The sequence below is a fragment of the Adiantum capillus-veneris genome, chromosome 11 (assembly GCF_014529385.1).
Source record: "Adiantum capillus-veneris isolate H3 chromosome 11, ASM1452938v2, whole genome shotgun sequence".
Lineage (NCBI taxonomy): Eukaryota > Viridiplantae > Streptophyta > Polypodiopsida > Polypodiales > Pteridaceae > Adiantum > Adiantum capillus-veneris.
Window position 1 is genome coordinate 1,877,059 of NC_140941.1, and position 25,354 is coordinate 1,902,412.

Here is a 25,354-nt window from a genome sequence, read left to right on the forward strand (position 1 = left end):
CCAGATTACGAGGCATCTCTTGTCTTCATTGCATCTTTCGCTGCCACCTTTGACAAATTGTACACTTATGGCATTAATGGGGATATTGTAATATTCAGTCAATACTATGCATGATTATATTGTCTTGTGGATGACTACAACCAGCCTATAACTTGCTTGTGCTATCTCAATGTGGGGTCAAGTTCACTATTAATCATTTTACAGAGGATCTGTGTTTGAGTTACATGTTTACATAAGCCTTTGTGTGTGCTACTTTTCTTGATGGTCATGCTAATGTCGGCATAATGCTTTAATAGACTATAGTACTTGAAGGAGGTAAGGCCAATAACTATGGACAGCAGGGTAGCTAAAGAACAAAATCCTTAGTTTGATAGTGTTTCAGCGGGGAGCATCCATGAGTTCAAAACATGTTTTTATCACCTCCTTTGGATACGATCTTGGACCGGTGTAATATGCTGGTGTTCTATGTCAGGTATTGCACCATGCTCATTATTATTGATTGGACTTTTCTTCATACCGGAGTCTCCAAGATGGCTGGTAAGTAGATGTATGTAGATTTGTTCGCATTATCAGATTACTTTTGGGCAGTTTCACGAGGCCTTTCTCAATCTTGATGACAGGCAAAAACCAGCCACAGCAGTGCTTTGAAAGCTGCTTTAGTCGCGCTTAGAGGAAAACATTGTGATGTCAGCCAGGAGCTGTATGAGATAGAAGTAGTAACTAACTATGGTACTTTTCATGTATTGCAATAAGCTTTTCATAAGATGTAAAGTTCAAATTCTTTTTCTCTATGTAAACTGCATAGGATGGTGTGGAAGCTTCACGGGCACAAGGAAAGGTGAAGGTGACTGACCTTTTTCAGCAACAATATCGAAAACCTCTTATTGTAAGGTTCAAATGAACAGATTGCCTTTCAGCTGTTCTTTCTTCTTTTTAATGTTTTTTTATTGTAGTACGGTCTTTGTTCTCTTAGTTGTGGTATCTTTAGGTTGTTATAGTGGCCTTACTTTTGACTTTCTTTGTTACAGGTTGGAGTTGGACTCCTTTGTCTGCAGCAATTAGTAGGTGTCAACGCTCTTCTGTTTTATGCAAGTTCGATTTTTGAGTCCGCTGGTATACTTTAAACTTCCTATCTTCAGTTACTTAGCCGTCCACTCCCTGATTCTGATGGAGAATATATGCAAAACTGTGGGATTGTAATTAACTGAAACAAGCAAGAAGTCAGTTGATTTGCAATCAATTATATTGGTATCAAGGTGAAATGGATCGATGCCTGGGGTTCTCTTTTGGAGTGCTCGCTGCTGCTCTCCTCTCTAGCTGTTTCGTTTGCTTTCTTTGTTGCTGCTGGGTCTGTTCCTCTGCTTTTTTGCCCTGCCGCCCTCCTCTGTGCTCAGAGAAATTATTGACTTTTGCCACTTAAAGGGATTAGCTGGAAGCCCCTTCATTGCCCTTCGCAGAGGCTGCCCTCCGAATTTTGGTTTGTTTTTTTCTCTAGTAGAGAAAGCGAGTCTTTTGGCAGAGGTCGTGTTACTGCTCCTGAAGGTTCCATCCTGCAGACATGACATGACACAAGCTAAAAACGCACATAAACAGCTAAGGGATGGACATCCGACTCACCTTCCAACCATAGAGCCTAACCAGCTCACCCCCGAGCCTGGAGCTTGCAATGAATCCAGCTTAGTACCTCACCTAAAGGAGTGGCGTCCCATACCACCAGTGCACACCCTAGCTTGGGGTGTCCAGGCAAGTACTTCCAAGGGTCTGTAGTCTAAGGAAATGACTTTTTAATGACCTCACCAACTCCCATAGAACATCGGATGGATGCTAACGTGTGAGGGTAGCTCCAGCTTATAGGACTTGACACTTATCTTCTCCAGGATTTGGAATGGTCCACAAGACTCAAAAGATAATGTAGAGTACTTCTTGGTGCGGGAAGTTTTAGAGTCCTTGGGTATTTTAACTATACCCATATGCTTACTTGGAGCTCTGGGGGATGCCTATGCTTTCTAGCATGAAAGGTTGTAGGATGCGTTGTAGTCCTTATGCTTACCTTGGCCATCGTGAACATTTTTTTTTGTGTAGCTTGCAAAAAATCTGCTACGGTTGCAACTTGACCTCCTTGAGTGTTGTAGCAATAAGTGGTTTCGGCTTACAAGCATACATAGGCATGTATGGACTACAACCAGTGCTGCATGGATGTAACTGTTACAAGCCAATTTAATGCATTTGAGATACTTTTCCCATTCACTTTGACGACGAGAGACATACGCACTCAACATGCTCCCCATCATCACGTCGTCATGCCTTTTTTCGGGCACTGTGTAAGAGATCAAACTCAGGATGCCATTTGGTGTTTTGCATAGTTTATGGTTTATGTTGGGGACCAATAAAGACAAAATTCTACTGAAATGTATGATGATTGAAGTGTTGGAGGAGTTTCCATTCAAGTTTCCAGTTAATGTGATGGTTTGCATAGTGTCGGTGCAATTAAGTTCTTGATGTGCGTGCCAGCTTGGTGCGATGGTTAATGAAGATGATCAAGAGAAGAGAGCTAAAAAATAGAAGAGTTTTCTTTCTATTCTAATGAAAGAGACTGACTTGGGTCCCAAGAAAGGAAGTAAAGAGAGGAGGTAGCTTTTGTGCATCAAAGGGAAGGAATCTCTTATGCAAAAAAGTATTGATTAAGAAAATTTATGGTAGAAAGCGTTTTTGGAGAAAATTGCTTGAGTGGAGGAAGGAAAACGGCGCTCCGTACACCTTGCGTCTCACCCGTAGAGTCAAATTCTGCACTGTTTAAGAGATATTTCAGTTTTTCAATTCTTCTTCTTATCAATTGTCACAAGTCCGATGAGCTCTCTCTCTCTCTCTCGCTTGGACTTGAGGATGAAGGTCGACAAGGGATCTCTTGGGCAGTTTTGAAAAGAGTAGCACTGAGTTGCTCTGATCAGATTAGAGTCTAGCAACCGAATTGCTTCCTATTGGGATTGAGCTTATCAATTGATTGGATTTGAGGTTTCGGGTTTTAGGTTATTAAATCGAGGCTCACATCGACAGTGGTGTGTGTGGTTGAATTGTATACTTTGGGTTATTAGAATTGTCAATTGCAAGGTTGCATCCGTATGGGGGGGGGGGGGGGGGGGGGGGGGGGGGTGGGTCTCGTGGTGGGTCCTTTAATCCTATTTCAGCCGATTTCAGTCCTCATCATCATCTTCAGTCCTATTTCAGCTGAGTGTGCGGTTTTTAGTGCTCACTAGTTATTAGAGTCGGGACTCCAGACTTCAGTCTTGGTTTTATCATTTTCATGATTCATTATGTATTTATTTTGATGCTCTTAGTTTTATGTGACCATGATAGCAGATATCCGATACTATTTGTTTGTAGACATTGGTCAATGGTTAGCTAATCTCAGCTTTGCCTTTTCATTGTTCGATTAGAGTCGTGGACTCCATTTTTGGCATTTGTAACGGTGTACTGTTGATTTGCTAGTCTTTATTTGAAGTCTTGGTGAATACATAAGTAAATGTATGAAGTACTCTCAGTTTTAGGCTTTGTGGAAAAAAGGACGAATTTTTACTTATCTAAAAACTCAATCCATTCTGTACTACGTACCTTACGTACTGAATTTGTACCGAACACTACGTACCTAACTACCTTGGTTAATTGGAAGCGTTTATGGATTGCACGCTCAAATCCTGTCGTGTTTCTTGGTTATCTACCATGATTATCATTAACCTACAGATTAATTGTTTGTTATCTCTCTTAAATCGTGCAGCAATTTGCACTAGATTATCTAAGTATGCAATGTTTCCTCTCTGTTTCTGCTCCTATCTCAATTCTCTCATAGCCAGAGGCCCGACGTGTCACTAACTGCTGACATGTTTACCACTTAAGACAAAGGGGGCCAGGATTCCGGGATCCTAACTGCACCCAACCCGCAGATCCCGTTCGAGGGGCCTAAAACCTTTTACTAAACAATCCTAACCCTAAAAACTTGCAGAGCAATGGGTACGCAGGCAAAGCCACCCTCCGAGCCTGGGGCTTCTTATGAGCGCGTATTGAGCTAGAAGAGAGCAAGAGGATGCGCTCACAATGTACAAGAACTTGGGACTTGATGATAAGCTTAATCTTGATTAGAAGACTTAATACTTTATTAAGAGAGCTAGATACAAGACTTGGATTACATGACTCGAGTACAAGACAAGGCTTGATTGCAAGCACAAGAAAACAAGAACTAGAAGAGGGCTTTCCTCATAGGAGCCTCACAACTGGTGTTGGCAAGGCTGAGGGGCTTGTGGTCCAAGACCCCTATTTGTACTAGTGCTTGAGGAGGTTAGAACTTTCTAGGTTCTTTTTGAGGAGGTTAGAATCTTCTAGAACCTTCTTGATCCTTCTAGTTCTTCTAGAACCTTCTGGATCCTTCTTCAACTTTCTAGAGCTTTCCAAAAACTTCTAGATTCTTCCGGAACCTTCTCCAAGCTTCTAGAAACTTCTAGAATCTCCTTGATACTATTAGAACCTTCTAGATCCTTCAAGCTTTTACAAACTTCTTGATCCTTCTAGTTCTTCTAGAATCTGCTAGATCCTTCTTCAACTTTCTAGAGCTTTCCAGAAACTTCTAGATTCTTCCGAAAGCTTCTCCAAGCTTCTAGAAACTTCTAGAATCTCCTTGATACTTTTAGAACCTTCTAGAATCTTCTAGATCCTTCTAGATTCTTCTAGAATCTTCTAGTGATGATGTAGGCGATGACATAGGCAATGATCCAGGCAGCGACTGACTCTCAAGCATCCATGACATTACCCCCTCCTCTAGCGATGAGTTCCACGAGGAGCAGCGGTGTTCCTTGACTGGGGCTTCCATGGATGCTGTTGATGGAACTCTTGGACTTTGAGAGATGCATGCTGAAGATTGTGTGCTGGTTCCCAAGTTCGTTCACTGACATCATAGCCTTTCCAATGCACCAAATACTGTAACCTTCCACGCGAAACTCAAGAATCTAGGACTTTCTCGACCTCATATTTGTCATGTCCTTGAATCTCAACCGGAGAAGGTGGTTGTAGGGCTCTTCCTGGGATCTTAGATGTGTGACAAGGTTCTAGGACTGAGACATGAAAGACCGGATGGATTTTCATGGATGAGGGCAATCGAAGTCGATAGGTGACTAGATTGACTTGACGGATAATTTTAAACGGGCCAAGCCTTCGATAATCAAGCTTTTGACAGGGACCCGATGAACGCAGATCACGCCGGAGGAGCCACACTTTATCCCCTTCTTTGTATTTTGGATGCTGCATGCGATGGAGATCTGCACTTTCCTTAAACTTGGATTGAGCTTCTTTGATATGAATTGTAAGTTCTTTGTGAATTGCAGATAATTGTTGTGTAAGATGAATAGCAGCTGGATTCTTGACTTGATGGTGTCTGTGGATATCCTGTTTGGGATGTTGACCATAAATTAGCAAAGAATGGAGTGTGACGGGTGGAGGCATGAAAACTGTTATTATAGGAGAATTCTGCTAGCGGTAGGAGCTCGACCCAATTATCTTGGTGATAGTTGATAGTACAACGGAGATACTATTTCAAAACTTGATTTACTCTCTCTGTTTGTCCATCACTTTGTGAGTGATTGGCTGAGGAGAGGTTGATTTGTACTCCGAGTAGCTTGAATAAGCTTTTCCAAAAGCTAGAGATGAATTGTGGGCCTCAATCAGAAACTATGTCATCTGGTAATCCGTGATAACAATAGATATGCTGTAGAAAGAGTTTGGCTGTACCTTCGCCGATGATGGTTTTAGTGGTTGAAATGAAGTGTGCCATTTTTGTAAACCGATCCACGACTACTAAAATGGAGTCAAATCCTTGTGACAAGGGTAGCTCTACAATGAAATCCATGGAGATGGATGACCATGGTTTGCTTGGAATGGGCAAGGGATGGAGTAACCCATGAGGACGATGACGAGGGGCCTTTGATTTATTGCAAGTGTCACAAGTGCCTACATACTCCTTGACAAGCTTCCACATTTGAGGCCACCAAAAGTCACGGGAGAGAATCTCAATTGTCTTATTAACCCCAAAATGCCCTGCTGATGGAAGATCATGCCGTTGCTGAAGTCCTCCAAGCGTGTTGTTCCTGGCGGAATATAGAGAAGAAACTTATAGTAAATTAGTCCATCAACTTCTTGAAAGTCCTCATTAACCTCTTATCCTTGTAGTTGTTGTCTAATATTCTGAGCAAGTGAGTCTTTGGCAATTTGCGTCTTCACCTTAGAAAGAAAAGTAGAATCTTCAGGAGCTTCACTCATGGTGGCGTTTAGCTTAAGCTGCTCAGGTTTTAAAATCACTGACTCTTGTTGATCAAATGTTGCGTCGCCTTCTCTAGGTGCAAGGTAGGATCTTCTTGATAAGGCATCTGGCTTACCTTGTTGACGGCCAGGTCTATAAGAGATAAGAAAATCAAACCTTGATAGGATACCACCCCACCTGGCTTGGCGATGATTCAAGACGTGGGATGCCATGAAGTTTTCCAAATTCTTGTGATTTGTATAGACAGTGATCTTATGAGGAGCTCCTTCAAATAGGTGACGCCAAGTGTCGAAGGAGTCGATGATTGCTAAGAGCTCTTTGTCATGGATCTCATAATTGATTTCTGTAGCTGAGAACTTGCGGGAATGAAAAGCCACTGGATGTACTCGACCATCCTCTCCTACTTGGGATAGAATAACGCCAAGGGCAAAATTTGAAGCGTCTGTTTCTAGGATGAAAGGCTTTGTAGGATCTGCGTGAATTAGAATGGGTGCGGTCGTGAAAGCTTGTTTGAGAGTCTGAAATGCTTTCGCGGCCTCTAGTCCCAGACAAAACTTATTATGGCCTGTCAACCTTGTGAGTGCTGTAACCACCTTGGAGTATCCCCGTATAAAGATACAATAGAAATTTGCAAATCCAGGATACATTGAACATCTCTTACCGATATGTGTGTCTCCCAATCAAGGATGGTTTGAACCTTCTTTGGATCCATGGAGATTCCCTTTTCAGAGATAACATAACCAAGAAATTCTACTTTAGATTGATGAAAAGAGCACTTCTCCAACTTTGCATATAACCCTGATGCACAAAGCTTTTCAAGCACTAATCGTACATGGTGCTCATGCTCTCCTTGATCCTCGGAAAATATCAAGATATTATCCAAGTATATTACCACAAAATAATCCAAATACTCCCGAAAGATATCGTTCATTAAATGCTGAAAAACTGCTGGGACATTTGTGAGACCAAATGGCATGACGGTATATTCAAAGCGGCCATACCTTGTCCGAAAGGCTGTCTTCCATTCATCACCTTCTTTGATTCTGACTAGGTTGTAAGCACCACGAAGGTCTATTTTTGTAAATATTCTTGCCTTGCCAAGGCGCTCAAGAAGCTCTGGGATCAAGGGAAGGGGATAGCGATTCTTGATGGTGATCTTGTTCAGGCCCCTATAATCCACGCATATCGGGAGAGTTCCGTCCTTCTTTTTTACAAAAAGTATTGGAGCTCCTTCTGGGGACTTTGAATGCCGTATGAACCCCTTAGCAAGATTCTCATCAATATTTTTTCGTAATTCTACCAATTCATCTTGAGATAGCTTGTATATTGGGCCAAAGGGGGTTGGGTTCCCTCCTGAAGCTCTATAGCACAATCATAGGGTCGATGCTCCAGTAAGAGGTCTGCATTCTTCTTCTCAAAAACATCAATCTTGATATTGACGTGGCAATGCCTCCATGATTTTTGTTGTCGACATGTCGGTTGGTGTTGCAAATATCAGGAAAGTTGGATACTTCTTGGCTGCACGCATGAAGACCTTGGCTCCAAGATATATAGGCCTATTATGCCTTCCCTTCTTCTTTTGGACTTTTCGTGGTTCAATTCTCCGAGCCCTCCAATCGATGTCAGGATTATGTAATTCAAGCCACGGTAGCCCAATAACAATTGGATTGCTTGGGCTTTGTATAATATTGAATGCTATTCTTGAAACATGCTCCTTCAATGTTACTTCTATGGGGCCAATTTCATACCTGACATCCCCTGAAGCGAGGGGACGACCATCAATGACTTCTACATTGTTGGATTAGACTTCTCCACAAGTGGTATGCCTTGTTCTTTTGCAAATTCTTTGTCCATGAAGCACGCTGTTGTGCCTCAATCTAGTAATGCTTCACAATCCATGTGCCTACCCGGCATATGCATCTTGACTGGTAGCATAAAACTTGAAGTGGAATCAACGGGAAGAAAGAGACTTTCTTTTGCTTGTCTTTTGTCCAACCGGTCGGTCTCTATTGGGGTTTGACGTCCATGTTTTCCGAACACGTTGAGGCCATTGCACCATGAACCTTCATCCTTCTCTTCCTTGGACATTGTTGAACAATGTGCCCCTGCTCTCCGTAATACATACATAAGCCATCAATGCGTCTCCTTTGTTTCTCTTGGGCTGAGAGAGGTTGAAACTGTTCTGAATCAATTTGCATGGGCTCAATGCTTGATTCATGGCCCTGTTGAGGTGTGTAGCCATTTTCTGTCAATTCTGTTTGGGATTGCAATGGTGCCCCAAGATGCCTCTCTTGTCTCCTCTCAAATAGTCGATTATCACATTCTATTGCTTGAGAGATGAACTCGCTTAGTGTGTGAACCTTTGGCATAGTCAATAAAAGATCTTTTAAGTCATCCTTTAATCTCCACCGAAATTGGCTAATGAAATATTCCTCATGCTAAGTCAAATCACAAGTGAGCTGTTGAAATTCGGATGCATAGACGGATGCAGGTCTTGATCCTTGGCGGAGATTTCTAAGTTTGGTTTCAGCAAGCCTTGCTCTATCAATATAGAATTCCCGCACAAAAGCTTCAAAGTCATGAAGGAGAGGAGATTCTTTTTCAAGTAAGGGAGCAAACCAAGAGAGAGCCGTACCCGAGAGGAGGGTCCCAATAAGGCCTACTTGAGAGGCATCATCTGGATAACGCTCTCGTTGCATTCGAATAAAGAGACGCACTTGTTGGAGAAAACCTCTAAACTTTGATCTAGTCCTATCAAATTTTTCAGGCATGCTGACCTTTGGCTCCTTCTTTGTTGTTGAGAATAGCTGGATCTTGCAGCTTGTGCTTGATGTGTGCTTGTCTCTTGAAGCTCTTGAATTTGACGTTGAAGATCTTGCAACGCTGGTCCCAAGATTAGGGGTTGCCCTGCTTGAAGTTGAGCGTTACTCTCGCGAAGTTCTTGTAACTGAGCTTGGATGCTTTGAATGCGTTGATGACACCTTCCATCGTCGGTTCCATGATGGCTTGAGAAGATTAAGAGATGGTAGTCTTGCCAAACGGTTATGAGCGCGTATTGAGCTAGAAGAGAGCAAGAGGATGCGCTCACAATGTACAAGAACTTGGCTTAATCTTGATTAGAGGACTTAATACTTTATTAAGAGAGCTAGATACAAGACTTGGATTACACGACTCGAGTACAAGACAAGGCTTGATTGCAAGGACAAGAAAACAAGAACTAGAAGAGGGCTTTCCTCATAGGAGCCTCACAACTGGTGTTGGCAAGGTTGAGGGGCTTGTGGTCCAAGACCCCTATTTATACTAGTGCTTGAGGAGGTTAGAATTTTCTAGGTTCTTTTTGAGGAGGTTAGAATCTTGCCAAACTGTTATGAGCGCGCGCCGCGTATTGAGCTAGAAGAGAGCAAGAGGATACGCTCACAATGTACAAGAACTTGGGACTTGATGATAAGCTTAATCTTGATTAGAAGACTTAATACTTTATTAAGAGAGCTAGATACAAGACTTGGATTACATGACTCGAGTACAAGACAAGGCTTGATTGCAAGGACAAGAAAACAAGAACTAGAAGAGGGCTTTCCTCATAGGAGCCTCACAACTGGTGTTGGCAAGGCTGAGGGGCTTGTGGTCCAAGACCCCTTTTTATACTAGTGGTTGAGGAGGTTAGAAATTTCTAGGTTCTTTTTGAGGAGGTTAGGATCTTTTAGAACCTTCTTCAACTTTCTAGAGCTTTCCAAAAACTTCTAGATTCTTCCGGAACCTTCTTCAAGCTTCTAGAATCTCCTTGATACTTTTAGAACCTTCTAGAATCTTCTAGATCCTCCAAGCTTCTACAAACTTCTTGATCCTTCTAGTTCTTTTAGAACCTGCTAGATCCTTCTTCAACTTTCTAGAGCTTTCAAGAAGCTTCTAGATTCTTCCGGAACCTTCTCCAAGCTTCTAGAAACTTCTAGAATCTCCTTGATACTTTTAGAATCTTCTAGATCCTTCTAGATTCTTCTAGAGCCTTCTAGTGATGTAGGCGATGACAGGCAATGATGCAGGCAGCGGCTGACTCTCAAGCATCCATGACAGGGCTCAAGCGGAGGAGGGCTGGTAGCAGGTTCGTGGTTGACGTCAACAAGGGCCACCACGTCAGCCTGGCGCTCAAAGTGGTCCCCAGGCTCCAATTTACTAGCAGTGGGTTGCCATAGGGAACCGTTTCGACCCTCTTTAGCGGGATGAGGTTCCTGCTCCACCCTCCACCTCAGCCTACCTCCGACTGCCCCTCCTCCCCCCGAGTTCCCCTCCGCCCCTCCCGCCCCCTCCGCCTCTCCACCTCGCCCTCTTCCCTTTGCCACTCCCCGCCCCCTCTCTCCTCCTCCCACGAGCCTCCCTGCTTCCACATCTCCTGCCGCTCCTTCCCCGCAGCCGTCCCAGGGGGTAGGACCATCCTCGACTGCTAGGAGATCTCTTGGCAGCGCTTTTTCCGCGAGTCGCTTTGCTAGAGAGGGACAACCTTTCTTGCGAATCTCCCTTCTGGTGCAGACGTCCCCCTTTGCAATAGTTGCTCGTGGATTGACGAGCTTCGACATTCGTCGTGGTTGGGATTTCTTTGCCTACAACTTTACACGGTTTCTCGGCGACCCCTCACCAGACTATGAGACAGCTTGCTTCAAAGTTCATGTACTGTTCCTTGCAGCTAGAGGTCCTGGACTCAGCGGTTTCTCTTTTTCCCTATGTGGCAGGGACCAACCTCAATGGACTTTAGACTCAGTCCTGAAGTGGCTACAGGCACAGGCTCTCGAGTTCTCTCATCACCTTGGAGACCTAGGCTTGGTTCAGACTCTGTGGCCGTTGGCCAAGTATTCAGCGACACCTCCAGACTCAACAGGATGTAGACACATTGTGGTTCACTTCTTTGCCGACATGCAATGCTATGTACACATACATGAGGACTCCTGGACAGAAGAGGTTTCCTTGCGCACGGCTCGTTCTTCTTGGGCTTGGGCTAGATAATCTGTACAGTCATGCCTATCTTGGGGAAGCTCGAATGCGGACTACTCCCCATCCAAGCCTGCCTCGAAGATAGCACGATTAGCTGCTGCTGTAGCATCAGTTCTCTCTCGCTCCCCATGAGGATTGTCTCATGGAACGTCCAGGGATTAGGTGGCCCCGAGTTTCAGCGCGAGAGGGGCCGACTGCGTCAGGAGCTGCAGAGATGTCTTGTGGGAGGAGAGATTGACCTTCTTATGCTATAGGAGCATCATCTGTGTGAGAGTCGCATTAGACGCTGTGGTCAGCTTTTGCGTGGGCGGTATGAGACATTCTGGTCAGTGGCATTTGGACGTGGTGGCATCCAGGGACGGGTATGTATGACTATTGCGGACTCTTGGCAGCAGTCCATTGTGGACAAAGGGATTATTGTGCTGGGCGGGGATCAGTGGATTACTATGCAAGTTCAGGGTTGCCTCTTGGGCTTCCTGAACATCTATGCGCCCAATGTGGTGAGTGCACGTGCAGAGTTTTGGTCTCACATTGTAGAGTCTCTGGCGCAGGCAGAGCAATCATCAATGGTGCATTGTGGGTGACTTCAACATGTTGGAGGACCTCTCTGACGGGATTGGAGATAGCCATACTACTGTGCATGGAGTTGAGTGGCAGCTTGGGAGAGGTTATGTATGATTGCGGCATAGTTACATGGGACGACGGGACGAGGACAGGGACGGGGACATGGACGATCAGGAAACAGGGACGGGGGTCGAAACGGCAAAAAAAAAAAGAGAGTTTTTTTTGGCATTTTTTGACCTACACACATGCCACACACATATAGCATCACTTTGACCACAAGTTTACACTAAATAGACCAAAGAGCACGAGTCATATAGGTGGAAATGTGCTAATAAAACATCCCGATACAAAATGAAAAGTGCATGCCACAAGGGCTCAAAAAGCCTAAAGGACTTAGGACAAGCCTCAAGGATAACAAAAAGTACAAAGGGCTATGTAGTAGGTAGAGTCGTAGACTTGAGAGTGATCAATGATTATCAAACTCAAGAAGTGCTCGCCTGCTGAATCTCCATATCGTCGTCCTGTCGAGGTCGTCAACGACGTATGAGGCCTCACGAGGCTCGCATTGAGGCTCGAAGTCCTCCTCTAGCTCCTCCAAAAGTGTATCGGCCATAGATGGATTCTCTTGTGCCATCTCCCACTCAGTGAAGGGATCTGCCTTGTGTGTGACGCTCTCGGCAAGCGTGCGCAAGTTAGCGCTCACAAACACCAAATCATTGGCCCTCTCGACCCCAAGGCGATCCCTCTTCTTAGAGGCAATGTGGCTGTACATACTCCATAGTTGCTCCAAGCAACTAGTGGTACATGCTTGGCTAAGGATACGAACAGTCAAGCGTTGCAAATGTGGGCCATCTCCTCCATAGTCCTCCCACCACAAAACTGAGCCAATCTTGTTGCGATCAACCTGTGCATCTACACATCCATAGGAGCCCTTCTTTTGCCTGTAGTTGAGTAGCTCGTCTCTAATCTTGCGCCTAGTGTCCCTGCTAGGCTCAAGGCGCTCCAATGCAAGCCGCCATCCTTTGCTCACCTCGTCGATCTCTTGACGCCTTCCCTGAAACTCAGGGTCAAGCACATAAGCTGTCGCATGAAGTGGAGAGTAGTATCCATTCCACCTCGACTCACATAAGCCATGAATCTCTGCATATTGAACAGGGTTAGGCACAAGCTTCTCAAGTGCCTCTATCATCCGATCCACGGCTTCGTAGACTTTGCCAATGCATGGCTGCAAGCCATCCACAACTCGAAGTAGGTGTAGAATAGGCTTGACCATGGCGTCAAGAGTATTCACCTCCTCCCACCAAGCGGCGTCGTCGGCCCATTCTCGGCATTTCAATCCTGTTGCTAATGTAGACTCCGGCATGGCTTGGAACTCATCACTGAGAAAGAGGTCCCTTAAGGCTCCGCCACATGTAGACAAGCGGCCTAGCATAAGCCAATTGAATGCAAATTTTGTCTCTGAATATTTGAGCAAGGACAAGTGGCTCCTCTTTGAGAATTCATGGCGCACTTTTTGATGGTTGAGCACAAAGGAGACAATTCGAGAGGCGTCACCAATGGTGGGTGAAATCCATGACAAGTTCCCTATGTCCTTGAGGAGGTTATTGAGGCAATGCGCCATGCAAAATGTGACATGGATGCTGGGATACATGCCCTCAATGATAGCCCCGGCTGCCCTATTTGACGCCTCTCCATCTGCAACCATACAAAGGACATTCTCCGGGACGGTGATCTCTATGGTGCTTGTCCACTCCGCAGCAAACATCTCCGCCGCCTTGCCACTATTGAATGCATCATGTGACTCCACAAAGTACATCTCCTCCCGAGAGTAGGCCACCACTCCGTGGATGGACCGCTTGCGGGTGTCGCTCCATCCATCTACAAGGAGAGAGACGCCATTGGTCTCCCACAAATCCTTTGTTGCTTGGGCCGCTTGCTCCACTGCAAGCTTCTCTTTGTCAAGAAGGGTGGTGCTAAGCCTCTCCGATGAAGGTGGCACATAAGAGGAGCCATATTCCTCTATTTTCGTAACCATGGTTCGAAACTATGGAGACCTATCCACACAAAATAGAGCATGTTGTGTTAGTATGGAGAATCGAGAGTCGAGACCCCATAATGAATACAAAATGGGAGATTGCAATGTGCATATGCCAAGGGAAACTCACCGCGAAGCATGGAAGCAATGTGGTCGTGGAAGAAGAATCTGGTAACCGACCTATCCACCTCTTCCTTTAATTTAGGATTCCAATTTTCGTTGAGGGTGGTTTGGCGATACGCAACGGAAGAGGACGGTGTAGATGCATTTGTCTTGAACGCTTGAGAGATGTCGTCAAGGTTGGCTTCCCTTTGCTCTCGCGGTGTCGCCGTGGTGGAGGAATCAACGGCAACAAAACGGCCCTCATACACCGTGAGCTTCTCAAGAAGATCCAACCTCTTCTCGGGAGTTACTCGAGGGCAAAACTTCACCTCGTGACCGGATTCATGAAGAAGATGGGCTCGCACTTTGTTTGCACCACCCGTTCTCTTGTACGGGCATAGCTTGCACGTCCATGGTCTTGCATTGCCACCTTTACCACGCATGCTAGAGTTGACTTTATCCCACCATGACCATGTTTGCACGGCGGGTCTCCTTCGAGAAGAGGCGGCTTGAGAAGTGGAGTTAGCTTGAGATGACATGATGGTGGAGAGAGACTAGAGCTAATAGCTTAGACGAGAGCTTGTGTGGAGAGAGAGAGAGTGGAGGAGAGCTTCAAAGTTGAGAGGGTAGAAGAGGGAGAGAGTGGAGACTCAAGGGTAGAGCTTGAGCGCTTGTAGGTACTAGGTAGACCGTAGACGGCGTAGAGTGTAGAAGCCTCTAGAAGGTAGATCGTAGAGTCGTAGACTCCGAGTAGAGAGGAGAGCTTGAGGGAAGATGAGGCCCAAGGGGGCTTTTATAGCCTCCCAAGGGCCAAACCCCCCCCCCCCCTCCCCCCCCCCCCAAAAAAAAAAGAACGTTGGTTGCAAATGACCGTTGAAAACGGTCAGATTTTTAAAATTTGAATTTTTAGGCGGCCGGTTCCCTGGCCGTCCCTGTCTGTCCCCGGTCCCAGCTTCCTGCGACCCCGTCGGTCCGCTGTTTTTCCGAACGTCTCGGTCCGTCCCCTGCCGTCCGCGGCCTGGTTTCGGTCGTCCCCCGGCCCTAGGCCCTGTCCTCCTCTTTCCCCTGTAACTATGGACTGCGGGTTTCAGATGTGTGGCAGCATTCTAGCTTTGTGAGGCCCCCAGACAGCATGGCCTTCTCTCGTTCCGACTGCAGAGTGGGAGGATTGAACTTATCTCGGGTAGATCGCGTCTACACTAGTGACCACTTTTGTGACTTGGGTGGGACAATTCACATTCTGGTTGGGACTTCTTTTTCGGACCATGCACTTGTGATCCTCACAGTGACAGATAGACAGAGGAGGGGGAGTACGATGCTACACATCCCCGAGAGGGTCTTGTTGGACTCTGTGCTCAGAGAGCGAGTGGTGGCTCTTTGGACAGAGGGCTTAGACATGCAGGACTCTCGTGCTGACAGAGTGGTCTCTGGACTTGCTCAGCTTACTCGACTATTTCTTCAGGAGTCTACGGTCTGCCTAGCTACATCGAGAGAGGAGGAGCAGCGTCTCCGACGGGGCGTTGCTTCCTCGCAGAGGATGCAGGAGCAACATCCAGACAGTCCCTGGTTGGAGGAGCAGTTGCAACAGGCTCGCCAGGAGCTTGCCTGCATAGAGGGGAGGTGTCTTGACTTTGATTTCCATCGACAGGCATCTCAGTAGACCTAGGTGGGTGACAGAGTGACGGGATTTCTTTGAGACAATGGGACCCTGACATGCGCATGCCAAAGTCAGCAAGTTGAGGAGGCCTGACGGGTCAGATTCTTAGGGCCAGAGGACATGCGTGCATTTGCTACTAACTTTTACCATGACCTGCTCTCAACAGAGCCTCAGTCGGAGCGTCAGGATGCATGCAGAGAGCAGGTTTGGGCCCAGATGCCTTGTCTTGTGATTCAGGAGATGCGACAGAGGCTTGTGCTGCCTCTTCAGCTAGAGGAGCTCCACGCGGCCCTCAGAGCACCTCCCTGTGGTAGCTCTCCAGGTGAGGATGGTTTGACTCCAGCCTTTTCTTAGAGTACTGGGACTTGCTTGGCTCAGATCTCTGCAGCGCTTTTCAGTACATCCTACACACAGGAGAGATGCCTGATAGCATAAGTGAGGGCCTGATTTACTGTAGCGGAGATAATGTGTCGTGCCCTCTATAGTGGGTGCTCCTCAGTGCAATGTGCGTGATATCTCACTGTAACTAAGTCAGACTTTGTAAATAATTAATTTATTTACGAGAAAAGAATTATCTAATTAGTTGTGTGGACATTAGAATAGATTTAGCAGTTCTGGGGCCTCACGTGCGCCCAAGTTTGGGCCAGTGCACCTCAGGGAGACCCTAGCAGAAAATAACCTGAAGCCCTAGCGATTGGGAAATCTGGTTTTCAATGAAGGGGTAGATAGTAGCCTCAGATTTCAGGCTCAGAAAATTACGCGCGCTAGTGCAAGCACAAGAATGAGATGGGGTCCTTAGAATAATAACCATAAGGCCTGATTATTTTACGGCCTTAGGATAAGTTAGTTAAAGTATTCTTGAATGATTTGCGTTGGACCAAATGGTCGGACAAGTGCGAACAGGTAATGACAGAGCAGTGTCGGTACGGCATTGCGCTGGGGAGCAGCTAACAATTTAATTGGTTGCATCTATGTGTGCAGTTGTGCACTTAATTGCACATTTCATTAACTAGCATAGGATTTTTAAAGTCAAAAGTTCAATGGTTTTTAAATTTTAAAGTAAGTGTGCCACTTGGCACACTTTCCCATGCAATCTCTCTCTCTCTCTCTCTCTCTCTCTCTTCATGCTAGCGCCCCCTCTTCTGGGAGGCTATAAGAGAGCAGCCCCTCCCCCTCTTGCCAGGTTGGCAGTGCACTACCCCCCCAAGTTGATCATCCTCTACGCAGTGAAGCTCTCCATTGAAGCTTGAGAGCAGCACCTTGTGGTGTATGTGGAGCCTCTGAGCACCCATCACCTAGAACAAGGCCTCTCATGGTTGCTTGCAGCTTTGGGAGAAGTTTCATCGCGTAAAGTAGTAGAAAACTCTCTTTCTCCCTTGTCTAGCTGCTGCAAATTCCCTGTTTTCAGCCCCTAATCACTTGTATTAGGGTGAATTTCAGCAAAGTCTTATTAGAATCTCATTCCCCACTACCTACTCTACACATACACCAAGTTTGGAGCATTTCCATTGCGAGAAGGACCTCCATTTTGGCATTGGAACGCGCTTAGGTAACAATTTCTGGTTATGTGCAGAAAAATTACAGCAAGCGTGTGTGTGTGTGTTTTGCATGTTTCTGTGGTTGGTTAATTGCAGGAATGATTACGTCCAAATAGGCACAGTTAGCGGAAGATAGACCCTCATTCGTGAGAGCTTCCGATGAGTTTTGTGTAAGGTAGACTCTCCCCTATGAGAGCTTCCCAAAATCTCGCAAAAGAGGATAGATCCTCTCAGTAGTTAGAGAGCAGTTCTTCTACTCTGTCAGTCAGAAGCAGAAAAAGGCCAAGAAAGAATAGAGGACGGGCTTTCGCCCTGTTCTTGTGTTTGTAAAGATTCTTCCTTAGTAATAAAGATATTCTCTTTATGGGGGGGGACCAGCCCATCTTCTGGTCCCCAATGAAGTGTCAAGCTTTTCCTCTCTCTCTCCAATTCTCTTGAGTATTTGAAGTACAATTAAAAGTCAGTTTACGCTTCGGTATTTTTGTGACAGTGGTATCAGAGCAAGGTCATCTCTCTCTTCCTTAAGGGATTGACGACTCTTGGCAGACTGCAGAAATGGGAGGACGCGAGATAGAGTTCTCTCTCCTTCAAGAGCAGGTGGAAGAGTTGCAAAAAGCTCTCTCCCATCCAGAAGTCCAAAAGATTCTCCATACTCTTGAGAAAGGGAAGGAGAAAATGCCAATGGGGTCGGGAGAAATCCCGCAGAACCCAAAGGCGCCAGAACCAAGGAAAGATCCTTTGATTGGAACCTCCCGCATGCACGAGAGGCACAGGAAACCTCCAGAACGTCATGTGCGGTTTAACCCAAAGGTTCAAGAGCAGGATCCCTCTGATTCCCCTCAGTTCTCTTTCATGAAGGATCTGGATGACATAGTTGCTCCGGAAGACATGTTCCTGGAAGATCCGTCGCAGCGAGAAGTGCATTCAAGGGAAAAGACTCCTGTCCATAAGGAGTCTAAGCATAGAAAGAAGGAGCATCATAAGAAGAAGCACCACAGGCAGAAAACATTCAAGTCGGGAGACAAAGATGTGAAATTCGACACCTACAATGGGCGGCGTGATAATGACAAAGCGATGGCTTTCATCCGCCAATTCGAAGTTGCATTTGCTGAAGGGAATTTTAAAGAAAGATCCAAGCTTCGCCATGTCAGTATGTACCTGAAAGGCACCGCCAGCAGTTGGTGGTTAACCCTTATCCTGGAAGTTCGCAAACCCCAAGATTGGAATGCTTTCAAGAAGGAGTTCTACGCACAGTTCCTTCCTCCAGACTATGAGAAAGAGGTAAAGAAAGAATGGGATCGACTTTCACAGTCGGAGAACGAAACTGTTCCACGCTATGTGGATAGGTTTTGGGATGTTCTCTTGAAAGTCACTCCATTCAAGAACATTGACGATTCGGAAAAGATGCGCAAGTTTGAAGCAGGATTGCATGAAGCCTTGCAAAAGGATATGAAGCTTTACCCTCGAGGTAACTTGCAGATACTTATGGAGTCAGCCCGCATAGCTGATGGAATACATGACAAGGATACTCCCAGGAAGATGGAGCAAAGCACTTACCATGCAAAGTAGAAGGCTCTCCATGAGCAGCCTACCTCTACTTCTTTTTCTCAAAAGAAGAAAAGAACCGCCTCCGAAGCAAAAGCAAAGCCAAATCAGCCTAAGAAAGGGAGATATCTCTCTCCTGCTGAGTTGCGAACTTACATTAGTGAAGGAAGATGCTTCAAGTGTGGACAAGTTGGTCATATGAAGGGTGACTGTCCTACCAAACCTCCACAACCACCCTCTTCCAATGCAGTCCCAGATGTACAGGGAAATACAACTAAGGATGGAAAAGAAAGAGCTCTTCTTAAAGCATGGGGTAGCATCAACAACCAACGGGCTCTTTTTTTGTTTGATCCTGGCAGTACAGACAACTTCATCTCTACCAAGCTAGCTGATGACGTGAACTTACAGCCCAATCGTTTTGGAGTTTCTATTCAAGCACAATCTGCTTTCAAAGGGCAGAACTCAAACTCTACTCCAATCATAGGGAAGTTGAATCTAAAGGTCAACGACTACAAGGATCAAGAGTCTTTCTTACTAGCTTCACTGGAAGGATATGTTATCTTGGGAATGCCTTGGCACTACAAGATGCATCCCATTCCGGACTATGTTCAGAAAACCCTATCCTTTGCTCATAAAGGAAAGGAGTATCTTGTACTTGCAAATGCAGGTGATTGGCGTATTCCTATCGCCAACCACATTGCCATTAAGAAAGAAATGAAAAAGTGTGTTTCAGCGTACATGATTTTTACAAGAGAGAGAGATGTGTCTGTTTCACAACTTTCTTCCTCTTTAGAGCAAAAAAGACTTAAGTTATTAGAAAGTTATAAAGATTGCTTTGCAGATGAACTTCCAAATGAATTCCCACCTTCGCGACCTGAGGATCATACAATTGATTTGATCCGAGGAAGTTCTCCTCCAAATCAGCCCCCTTATCGAGTTAGTCTAATGCAACAAGAGGAAATTCTCAAGCAAGTTAACGAACTTTTGGAGAAGGGCTTAATAAGGCCTAGTACTTCTCCATATTGTTCACTTGTCTTGCTAGTACAGAAAAAGGATGGCACATTCCGCATGTGCATAGATTATAGATCTCTAAACAAGATCACAATCAAGAATTGATTTCCAATCCCTCGGATTGACGACATTCTTGACAAGTTACAAGGAGCAAGTGTCTTTAGTCGTATAGACTTGAAGAGCGGTTATCATCAAATCTGCATAGCTCCTCAGGATGTGCATAAGACTTCAACATTTAGAACAACCTTCGGGTTGTATGAATTCTTAGTGATGCCTTTTGGACTCACTAATGCACCAGCGACATTCAACAGAATGATGGATAGAATCTTCCACTCATATAGAAGCTTCACAGGCGTTTTCTTTGATGACGTCTTAATCTTCTCAGAGACAAAAGACGAACACTATAAGCATCTCGCCTTAGTGTTTGAAGAATTACGCAAACACAAATTATTTGTGAATGCTAAGAAGAGTGAGTTCTTTCTAAAAGAAATCCACTATTTGGGCCATATAGTATCTCACAATCAGGTGAGAATGGACCCTGATAAGATTCAAGCAGTTGTAGAATGGCCTACGCCAACTACAGTACATGATGTACGAAGTTTCTTTGGCCTCTGTTCCTATTATCGACGTTTCATTCGAGCTTTTTCCGCGATAGCAGGTCCCCTCCATGACCTGACAAAGAAGCGGATTTCATTCCATTGGGGGTTTGGACAAAAACAAGCTTTCGAAAAGCTTAAGTATCTACTCAGTCACGAACCTGTTCTCACCGTCCCTGATCTTCGCAAACCTTTCGAGGTATACTGCGATGCATCTGAAGCATAGTTACAGGGAATGGCCATTTTCAGGTCTCCGTTCCCCGTTCCCATGCTAACTTCCCGTTCGGAATCCCCGTTCCGTGTTTGAGATGTGAGTGTCCGTAACAGGGAATGGCATTTCATGCCCATTGCCGTTCCCCGTTCTCTGTTCCGATTTCCTGTTCCGGGTAACTATGATCTGAAGATTGTGTAGGAGCAGTTTTGAACCAAGAGGGTCACACGATAGCCTATGAAAGTCGACGCCTTAAAGATGCAGAGTTACATGTCTCCATATACGAGAAAGAGCTAATGGCAGTAATCCATGCTCTTTCCATTTGGAAACACTATCTCTTAGGAGCTGATTTTATTATCAAGACAGATCATCAAAGTCTTCGCTACTTTCTCACACAGAGAAAGTTATCAGAAAAGCAGATGAGATGGGCCAACTTTCTTTCAATGTTCCATTTTCAGATTTTACATACTTCTGGAACGAAGAATGCAGTTGCAGATGCTCTCTCCAGGCGTCCAAAGATCAATGCACTAACAACAATTTATCATGAGGAGCTAGAATCTCTCAGCGAGATGTATCCTCAAGATCCAGACTTCGCCACAATTTGGGCAGATCTTCAAGTTGGTCACTCAAAGCCACCTTATTCCATCAGGGATAATACACTCTATCGTCAACAAGCAATATGCATAGCTCAGCCCTTACGACAGAAGGTGATGGATGAAGCACATAATTCTCCTTATGCCGGGCATCGGGGAATTGCTTCCACCACTAGTGCCCTCGAAAGGTATTTCTTTTGGCCAACACTCCGTGCGGACATTGAAAAACATGTACGAGAGTGTTTAGTCTGCCAAAAAGTAAAATATGACAGACATAAAGTTTATGGCAAGCTTCAGCCGCTCCCTGTGCCTAACACGCCATGGGAAAGTATTGCCATGGATTTTATTACGGATCTTCCTCGATCCAAGAATGGAAATGATGCAATCTGGACTATAGCAGACAGATTCAGTAAGCAAGCACATTTTCTTCCAGTAAAGAAGACGATCAAAGCTGATCACATGGCTAGAATATTTCTAGCTCAGATTTTTAAACACCATGGATTGCCAAAGACTATTGTTAGCGATAGAGATCCCCGCATGACTAGTCTATTTTGGCAGGCATTGTTTGAAAACTTGGGAACTAAGCTTGACTTTTCATTAGCTTATCATCCTCAAACAGATGTGTCAAAGCGAAATCGCTAATGCCACTGTTTTAGATCTCCTCAAGTGCTATGTTTCGGAACGACAATCCGAATGGGAACAATACTTACCAATCGTTGAGTTTGCGTATAATAATACCATACATTCCTCAACTGGTAAAGCTCCCTTCGAAATTATTTATGGGAAGCCACTCTTACTTCCTATTATGGTGACCAAAGAAAACATCTTCGCCGCAGATGAATTTGTACGCAATATTGATATTGCCCATCAACAAGTAAAGCAAGCGATTCTTCGTACTCAAGAGCAACAGAAGAGAAAAGCAGACAAGCACAGAAGGAATCTCAATCTTGAAAAAGGACAATATGTCCTGCTTCGGTTTGAGAAAGCTAGATTGAAAAAGCGGGTCGGCAAAGGGAAAGTTGTCAAACTTTCCCATAGATTTTACGGCCCTTTCAAAATTACAGATAAAGTCAGTGACGTGACTTTCAGATTGGATTTGCCTTCTCACTGGCGCATCCATAATGCTTTTCATGTCAGTCTCCTCCGACCATATGTTGGACCTCCTCCAGTGGCGCCAGTACAAGAAGATCCTCCAGAAGTCGAAGAGACTGAGAAAATCCTTCAACCTGAACAGATAATCCACCACTCGGAGAGACAACTCAAGTCGGGGAGTCTACATCGAAAGTATTTAGTCAAGTTCAAGAATTACACTCCTTTAGATGCAAAGTGGATGACTGAGTCCGATCTTAAGGACTACCCAGACATCTTGCACAGTTATGTTGACGCTCTATAGTTGAGGTCAACTGTTTAGAACCAAGAGGGATGTAACTAAGTCAGACTTTGTAAATAATTAATTTATTTACGAGAAAAGAATTATCTAATTAGTTGTGTGCACATCAGAATAGATTTAGCAATTCTGGGGCCTCAGGTGCGCCCAAGTTTGGGCCAGTGCACCTCAGGGAGACCCTAGCAGAAAATACCATGAAGCCCTAGGGATTGAGAAATCCGGTTTTCAATGAAGGGGTAGATAGTAGCCTCAGATTTCAGGCTCAGAAAATTACGTCCGCTAGTGCAAGCATGGGAATGAGATGGGGTCCTTAGAATAATAACCCTAAGGCCTGATTATTTTACGGCCTTAGGATAAGTTAGTTAAAGTATTCTTAAATGATTTGCGCTGGATCAAATGGTCAGACAAGTGCGAACAGGTAATGCCAGAGCAGTGTCGGTACGGCATTGCACTGGGGAGCAGCTAACAATTTAATTGGTTGCATCTATGTGTGCAGTTGTGCACTTAATTGCACATTTCATTAACTAGCATAGGATTTTTAAAGTCAAAAGTTCAATGGTTTTTAAATTTTAAAGTAAGTGTGCCACTTGGCACACTTTCCCATGCAATCTCTCTCTCTCTCTCTCTCTCTCTCTCTCTCTCTCTCTCTCTCTCTCTCTCCATGCTAGCGCCCCCTCTTCTGGGAGGCTAAAAGAGAGCAGCCCCTCCCCCTCTTGCCAGGTTGGCAGTGCACTACCCTCCCAAGTTGATCATCCTCTACGTAGTGAAGCTCTCCATTGAAGCTTGAGAGCAGCACCTTGTGGTGTATGTGGAGCCTCTGAGCACCCATCACCTAGAACAAGGCCTCTCATGGTTGCTTGCAGCTTTGGGAGAAGTTTCATCGCGTAAAGTAGTAGAAAACTCTCTTTCTCCCTTGTCTAGCTGCTGCAAATTCCCTGTTTTCAGCCCCTAATCACTTGTATTAGGGTGAATTTCAGCAAAGTCTTATTAGAATCTCATTCCCCACTACCTACTCTACACATACACCAAGTTTGGAGCATTTCCATTGCGAGAAGGACCTCCATTTTGGCATTGGAACGCGCTCAGTTAACAATTTCTGGTTATGTGCAGAAAAATTACAGCAAGCGTGTGTGTGTGTGTTTTGCATGTTTCTGTGGTTGGTTAATTGCAGGAATGATTACGTCCAGGCATAGTTAGCGGAAGATAGACCCTCATTCGTGAGAGCTTCCGATGAGTTTTGTCTAAGGTAGACTCTCCCCTATGAGAGCTTCCCAAAATCTCGCAGAAGAGGATAGATCCTCTTAGTAGTCAGAGAGCAGTTCTTCTACTCTCTCAGTCAGAAGCAGAAAAAGGCCAAGAAAGAATAGAGGACGGGCTTTCGCCCCGTTCCTGTGCTTGTAAAGATTCTCCCTTAGTAATAAAGATATTCTCTTTATGGGGGGGGACCAGCCCATCTTCTGGTCCCCAATGAAGTGTCAAGCTTTTCCTCTCTCTCTCTCTCCAATTCTCTTGAGTATTTTAAGTACAATTAAAAGTCAGTTTACGCTTCCGTATTTTTGTGACACTCACTCCACAGAATGCAAACACAGAAGACAATGAACAACAGAGCAACAACAGTACGACTCAGTAGAACCTGAACATGAATAGCATGAAAATCGACAGTCTCAAAGAAACCGAGACAGACTCTGGCATGGTAGCACACACTCAGCTCCAACCTAGATCTCATAGGTAGCGTGGGGTTGTCGAGGCTCAACTGTGCAGGGATGGTGTCGACGTGTTGTGTACAACTCAATATGATAGACTCTAGACGACTGACCACACAAAAGTAGATGATCATGCGTACCCACGACTGGAACCAACCACTCATATGTATCTCCTAAAGAGTCACCAACAAGTGGCAAATATCCCAATCCAGCTAAGCCTATCTCCTAATTGAGGCGGTGGTGATTTTGGTCATGGGATCCATTGGACCACCATCCATAACACTTGCCACGTGTCACTGCCTAGGCGGGAGTCCGCTCAGTGTGAACTCAATCGCAATTGCAACTAACTCCTTGTCCCATGCAAGTGACACTGTAGCCCTGCTACAGGTTGCCCGCCACAAGACCACTCACCGTTCCGGTGAGATAGAACAGTGAACTAGAGAGAACAATGAAACACCTGGAAAATACGCAGTACACTCTTAATTGAAGAAGGTGATGTTTGGAGAAGATTTTGAGTCCCTAGGAGGAAGTACCAATGAAGCAATGCCGATATTTGCAAGATATGCCGAAGAAGTAATGACCGGTTGAATGAGGTAAGTTGACCAGAAAGTAGAAACTGAAGACTGCCAAGATGAAAACATCCCACAAAGTTAGTGTAAATGTAGCCAATTTTGAAATACTTTTGAGCACGTACATGAAGTCATTGAACCAATGGGAAGTAGACCGGAGAGGTCCATCTCTGCAACAATTTCTGCCTTCTATTCAGCAAAGTGGTGGGCTGCGGTTTCTCTTTTTTGCAATTCGTGCACATGAATGATTCTCGTGGAAAATCTATTCTGGGCTTCTCTGTATACATGGGCATCTCAGTGCCTTATTACTTCACTCTAGGGGAGGGGTGGGTAGGTGGTTGGGATAGATAGGGGCGAGAGGGGGAGGGAGGATGGGTAGGGGCAAGGGGGGAAAGGGTGGGTAGGGGCGAGAGGGTGAGTAGATAGGGGCGAGGGGGGGAAAGGGTGGGTAGGGGTGAGGGGGTAAAGGAGTGGGTAGGGGCATGGGAGGAAGTAGATAGGGGCGAAGGGGGGGGGGGGGGGGGGGGGGGGGGGAGGGTGGGGTAGGGGTGAGGAGAGA

General features: G+C 45.3%; 1 protein-coding gene across 1 annotated transcript in view; it reads left to right on the forward strand.

Annotated features, from left to right (window-relative positions):
* The window catches only part of LOC147446797 (sugar transporter ERD6-like 6), a 145,027-nt gene that overhangs the window by 44,443 nt on the left and 75,230 nt on the right, over window positions 1–25,354 (forward strand). Inside the window, exons 8-11 of the mRNA XM_086522777.1 lie at window positions 473–537; window positions 621–713; window positions 806–886; window positions 1,029–1,113. Coding sequence (XP_086378903.1) covers window positions 473–537; window positions 621–713; window positions 806–886; window positions 1,029–1,113 — 324 coding nt within the window. The remainder of the gene's footprint in view (window positions 1–472; window positions 538–620; window positions 714–805; window positions 887–1,028; window positions 1,114–25,354) is intronic.